Source organism: Bison bison, unplaced genomic scaffold (genome assembly GCF_000754665.1).
Source record: "Bison bison bison isolate TAMUID 2011002044 unplaced genomic scaffold, Bison_UMD1.0 scf7180017854616, whole genome shotgun sequence".
Lineage (NCBI taxonomy): Eukaryota > Metazoa > Chordata > Mammalia > Artiodactyla > Bovidae > Bison > Bison bison.
The window spans coordinates 1-6396 of record NW_011485189.1 but is presented as its reverse complement, the minus strand read 5'-3'; the positions used below and the strand labels follow the sequence as shown (position 1 = coordinate 6396).

The following is a 6396-nucleotide window of genomic DNA, read 5'->3' as shown; positions in this document are numbered from 1 at the left end:
GCGCCTCGAAGCTCAGGTGTGGACAGTGCCCACAGCAAACAAGGTGTGTGCGGACAGCCCTCTTAACAAACTACTTCATCAGGGGCCTGGGAGGGCGGGGAGAGGCCTGAGGGCTGGGCGCACAGAGGCGGAAGAAAGCTAAAACTTTATGTGCTGTGGTCAGAATCCCATCAGCAATTCCTGAAAGTGAAGCATCAAGAAGCAACGTTAGCAAAACGCACTTAGAAGGAATTCCCTGGTGGCAGAGTGGTTAAGACTGTGCTTCCAGTGCAGGGGGCCCAGGTTCCATTCCTGGTCTGGGAACTAAGATCCCACATGCTGTGAGGCATGGGAGGGAGTCAGTTCAGTCGCTCAGTCGTGTCTGACTCTGCGATCCCATGAACCACAGCACGCCAGGCCTCCCTGTCCATCACCAACTCCTGGAGTTTACTTGTGATGCCCTCCAACCATCTCATCCTCTGTCGCCCCCTTCTCCTCCTGCCCTCAATCCTTCCCAGCATCAGGGTCTTTTCCAGTGAGTCAGCTCTCCGCGTGAGGTGGCCATGGGAGGGAGAGGCACATAGACAACTGAAGGGGGAATGCTGGATGACGTGTGAACTCTGAGGGTGGTAACAGTGCTGCAGTTACGCGTTTTAAGACATGACCTCGATCTTTTGCAGATGCACACTGAAACCTGCAAGTGAAACGTCACCTGTGGGGCGTGCTCACCAGCAGGTGAGTCAGGAGGGCAGGGAGACGCCAGGAGCAGACAGGAACCCAACGGCTCTGCCAACCTTTATAGGCCTCAAAGTTTTCCACATTCAGTGCTTTGTAAAAAGTGCAAGTGTCAGTCACTCAGTCCTGTCTGACTCTTTGTGACCCCACGGACTGTAATCCACCAGGCTCCTCTGTCCATGGGATTCTCCAGGCAAGAATACTGGAGTGCGTAGCTATTTCCTTCTCCAGGGGATCTTCCTGACCCAGGGACTGAGCCCGTGTCTCCTGCATTGCAGGCAGATTCTCTACCACTGAGCCACCAGGGAAGCCCCTCTGTAAACAGTAGTAGAACCATAATGAGAAAGAACCTGAGAAAGAACGCATACATACGCATACATGGCTGAATCGCCTCGCTGGACACTCGAAACTAACACAGCACTGTAAATCAAGTAAACGTCGATTCCAGAAAGCACTTTTAACAAGGCGGCAGCTTAATGTGTTATTTGGCAATCAGAACCAGCCTGAAGTGCAGCTTGGGAAGGGTCAGCGGTGTGCCCCCCCACCAGAAGGCTATATTTTGTTTTTATTCTATTTTGTTAGCCATCACTATAGAATGCTCTGACACTTCAGGCTACAGGTATGTATAATTCTGATTAAAATAACACGTTTCAAAAAAGTGGACTCTGAGTCACAGGGTCCCAGCCCGTTGACTGCAGTGGCAGCCCCAGCCTTCGCAGGGCCTATCCTGTCCCCAGGCCCTCCGTGGGACTCCGGTGCCCTCGCCCGGCGGCTTCCTCCTACCTGTGCCCCCTTGCTGTCTGAAGGGAGGGGCTGGGCCAGCCGGTCCATGTCGTCCCCAGAGCTGCCCACGGCCACGTAGCTGTATGAGCCCCGGGTGTACGGGGCGCTGTGCCAGCAGGACCTCAGCATACTCCTGGGTGCGGGGAGCTGGGGGTTCCCTGGGCCAAGAGACGCACACGTTAGCCAGCAGCCCGCCCACCCATCCACAAGGAGCCTCCCACCGTAAAGACCGAGCAGTTAAAAGCGAGACCACTGCTGGGCAGCCAAGCCCAGGGGGTGTGAGCGCAGGGCTCCCCTCCGGAGGTCCCTGAAGCAGCATCCCGACACACACTGCTGCCTTTCCTGAGCCTCGGCGTCCCGTCTGTAAAGCTCTGATTGCGGACATTCATATCCATCTTGGTGGCAGATTTTTAGGAAAGACAAGTGGGAAGTGCTTGCAAAGCCATTTCAGTCCCCCAGAGAGGAGAACTCTTCGTGCCAGCTGACATGGGCAGGACTGTCCCAAGACTCAGGGCCGAACCCAGTTCCTCTCTGGGGGAGGTTTGGTTCCTGTCACAGACCAGCCGCTCGGGTGGGAGGCAGCAGCGTGGCCCCTGCGGTCAGTACCTGTCACCCTGCGGAGCACCTGCGTCAGAGACCTGAGCACGTCCTCGTCCGACAGTGTCTCCATGAACTCGGACTCGAGCCCCGCGATAAAGCCACAGAGCACGTGGCTGGCCCTGCTGGAGAGAAGCAGAGCTGGACCAGGCCCGCCACACCCAGACCGGCTCTGCCGTGGCCAGTGGCTGCACCAGTGTGGGCTCAAAGCCCCGGGATCCCTCGACACGGGGTCTGCAAGGTCAGAGCTCTCAGGGCACCAAGATGGTTCCTGCTGACTCCACTGTCAAAGGCTGGTGGGGACAGCTGTCCCTAGCACAGTCGGGGACTCTGTATCAAGTCCTGACCCTTCTACTCCTCTTTATAAAACCCTGCACGGAAAAAAAAAAAAAAAACCCACATGATGGGCCGGAGGGGACCAGGTGACCATGTGGACCCTGGCTTGGCTGCTGGGGTGAGTACCCCTGGGTCCTCGGCAAACACGTCTCAGAAGTGAGCAAAGTGTGTCTCTTATGAGGAAAGCAACTGCAAGTATTTACTGCACATTGCAGGTCCCGAGAGATGCTGACGAGCTGCACGCACTGGGCCTCTGTCTGCTCCTGCAGGGAGTGGGCTCGGGGGGTCTGTCTCACCACTTTAGGGTGCCCCTTGTGTCCCCCCTCGTGTAAACCCTCCAGAAACGCCTCGAGGAGAATCAACACAGTGCTGGACCCCCCAGACAGCTCACACCCAGGCCTCCTCGGAGAAACCTGGAAAGAACACATACTGGAAGGGAGGCAGGACCCAGAAGCCAATCAGCTTCTTGAACCAGGCATCCTGCAGCTCGGGGGCGGTGTCCTCCAGGGGCGACGTGTCCTCCCACACCACCTGGATGTGCTGGCAGTCTGGCTCCCAGAAGGGCTCCTCAAACTCCAAGAAGATTTTATTGTTCGTCCCAAAGCCTATTTTCCTGATCGCTTCCACCTTTTCAGTGGGCAGTGGTGGCTCAAAGAAGGTGTCCAGATGCTTCTTAAAAAAACCTGAAATTCAAAGTTGGACGCCTTACTCCATGTCAGTCTCTTAATGGGAATCGACAGCCACAGGAATGGCCCTGAGCCCGTCAGGGGGTCGGAGAAAGGTCAGAGGGTCAGAGAAAGGCGTCTGGGAGCCACGCAGGCTCCCTACAGGCCGGAGCCCCGACAGCCAGCACTCAGTGGAGGGACAGGCAGGCCCTGAGAACGCCTGCCACGCGGGATCAGGTGGCCCAGCCCCGGACCGCTCTGCGGGACAGGCCCGAGCCTGCTGCCTCTCGGGCTGCCCAGGGTTAGTTTGCAGGAACAATGAAACACACAGGCTTCACCCAGAAGCCACAGGAAAAGTGATCAGTGTTTAGCCCGAAGTCACACCACAAGGAGAGGAAACATTCACAGCACAAGCCAACCTCGCCAGTTCACGGGAGAAAGACCAACAGTCTGACAGGAAACAAGGCTTGGCCGTGAACACTGCAGAGGGGACCGTCTCCCCACAGCCACCCGCTCGCCGCAGAGCTTCAGCCCATCAGTTCCTGCAGGACTGGACTTGGTCCTACACACATGTATCCAAACACACACGCGTACAGCACTGTGCAACAGAACAGTGAAAAGTAACTTTGTGTCAGTATTCATTAGCGGCGCCTGCTGCTCCCGCTGCTGCTGCTGCTGCTGCTGCTGCTGCTGCTGCTAAGTCGCTTCAGTCGTGTCCAACTCTGTGCGACCCCATAGACGGCAGCCCACCAGGCTCCTCCATCCCTGGGACTCTCCAGGCAAGAACACTGGAGCGGGTTGCCATTTCCTTCTCTAACGCAGGCGTGCATGCTAAGTCGTTTCAGTCATGTCTGATTCTATGCAATCCTATGGACAGCAGCCCACCAGGCCCCTCTGTCCACAGGATTCTCTAGGCAAGATCACTGGAGCAGGTTGCCATTTCCTTCTCCAAATTAATGATACCTACCCATGAGAAAATATGGTGTAGCTATCAAGAACAAATTGGGCAGGTGCCTGGCCCCCTGTGAGCCGTAATGATGCACCTGCTGGCTGCAGCAGCTCAGTGAGCCCACACCACAACTGTGCGTGAACCAGGCCATCCGTGTAAAAGAACAAAGACTGTGACAACCTGTCTGTGCTGGTTTGGAAACGGAGGAGCAGCAGAACACTGTGCTAATAACGCGCAGCAGAGTCCACCATGGGAGAAGGAGCTGGCCCTGAGCAAGCCAATCCACACCCAGCCCTCCCCTAGGGGGCAGGAGAATCCGCGGCCACGGCCCATGGGTGGGGTCGGGGCAGGGGAGACTCCTGCCCTTCACCTTCCAGCCATGCTGGCACCTGTTAGCTTTGTGAACTTGGGCAGTTAAGTGACTTCTCTGTGTTATCATTTATCAAATAGGGGGTGGGGCAGAGATTTCCCAAGCTGCCAGAGAAGCAGGTGAGATAAACCCGGCACAAACTTGCTTTCAGTTATCTCCACCTTTTACCAGATTGCCAGCTCCTACTGCTAGATCTTCCCTGGTGGCTCAGAGGTTAACGCATCTGCCTCCAATGCGGGAGACCTGGGTTCGATCCCTGGGTTGGGAAAATCCCCTGGAGAAGGAAATGGCAATCCACTCCAATATTCTTGCCTGGAGAATCCCATGGACGGAGGAGCCCGGACACGACTGAGCAACTTCACCTTCACCTTCACTGCTAGATCTAAAGCATCAGATCTGGAATTAAATAGGATTATGCTCACAACTCCTTCCTCGATCACCACCAGGACCGAAATGTAAGACCTGGCTTTCCGCCCCCTGAAAGCAGTGTGGTGAGCCTCAAGAGGCCGTCCCAACCTCCCAAAGGAGCAGCACACCTGCTGACCTGTGACCTCTCTTCCTGTGAAACCTTCTTTCAAAGCGAACAATTGCTACAAAGCACAGTAGAGTAGCTCTATCCCAAACTCAGAATGAAAACGTGAGCTCAGCAGCCAACGAGTGCCCCGGAGTGAATGAGGCTGGAGAAAACCAGAGGCCAGGGCACCTGAACGAGAACTGGAGGAACCGACCAGAACAGAGGGCTTTACCTAAGGGCACGGTGACGACCACGTGATGGGCTGGGAAGCAGTCTCCATCCTCACATTCCACCAGCACGGGAAATGTCTCCCCAGGAGCAGAAGCTTCCCGGAAGGACCCATTCCAGTGAATGGTCTTCACGGGTTTGTCAAAAACCATCACGTCCTTGGGCAAGGAGGCCATGATGCAGTCTGTGAGTCCTTGGTAGCCCCTGGGGGAAACAGAGGTGTCCCTGGAAGCGAGGCTCTACAACAAGCCCTCCGAGCTCACGCCAGATCAGGGAGCTGCAGGGGGCTCTGGTCCCAGCTCAGCCAGGGAGGAGGGCAGGGAGGGAGGGGCCTCACGGGAGGATGACAGGAGCAGAGCTCCCCAGGTTTTCGTGGCGAGCAGGTCCCTCCTCACCCGGCCCAGGGCTCCCATCCTGGGCATCTTCCCCATCATAGCACCCTCCCTGTGCAGGGCAGTCCTGGAGGGTCTCATGAGGGCCCCATGAGAGGACAGCCACCCCAACACAGAGCAGGCCTGTCTGCCCATCTCTGAGGTCCAACCCCCAACAGTGCTTACAGGCAGGAGGCCTCCTAAACCTGGCGGGGAGCAAGGCATTACAAGATGCATTTCCTTCTTTTAATCACTTTTTCTTGAGAAGAATTCTTTTCTTTTCATAAGTGGTCAAAACTATGGAAGTAAATGACCAATCTCCCTAACACAGGAAGACAAACAGCCCCTGTCCCTCTCACCCGTCCCCTGCCTCCCAAAGCTTGGCCTGAGGTACAGGTAGGGACCCCTGAGGGAGCATGAAGGGGGTCTGGGGAAGCACAGAGGGGTCTGTCTGGGTGGGTGGGGCAGGCACATACTCAGGAAAGGTGCAGTCCAGCCCTGGCAGCACAGTGTACTCCCCGAAAGGCACGAGGGCAACCAGGTCCATGCTGTGGGTACCGCTCACACAGCACTCCACGTTGAACAAGTTCTTCAGGATGGCCAGTTTGAGCTTCTTGGTCTCCTCATCCTCTGTCCAGCCAGCCATGTGCTGACGGATCTTCTCCTTGAGGTACTCCCCGACACTGGGTGGGGTGGTCTCAGCCGCCTGCAGGAACTCCCTGGTCTGGTCTATGAGACTGTAGAACAGACTGGCCATCTCCGCCACGAGCTCAAGGCTCACACTTACCCCAGAGCTGGCGTAAGACACAGATGGCAGGCCCACGTGACCTCCGGTCTCGATCAGCTGGTTCTCCTCGGACAGGGCCTTC

At 56.5% G+C, this 6396-nt stretch overlaps 1 protein-coding gene across 1 annotated transcript in view; it reads right to left on the bottom strand.

The window, feature by feature from the left end:
* PAOX (polyamine oxidase (exo-N4-amino)) overlaps window positions 1-6392 on the bottom strand; it is a gene marked incomplete at its 5' end in the record, with an annotated part of 7891 nt that extends 1499 nt beyond the window's left edge. Inside the window, 5 exons of the mRNA XM_010857082.1 lie at window positions 1498-1655; window positions 2104-2216; window positions 2861-3113; window positions 5161-5360; window positions 6004-6392. Coding sequence (XP_010855384.1) covers window positions 1498-1655; window positions 2104-2216; window positions 2861-3113; window positions 5161-5360; window positions 6004-6392 — 1113 coding nt within the window. The remainder of the gene's footprint in view (window positions 1-1497; window positions 1656-2103; window positions 2217-2860; window positions 3114-5160; window positions 5361-6003) is intronic.
* Window positions 6393-6396: the final 4 nt, after the last annotated feature.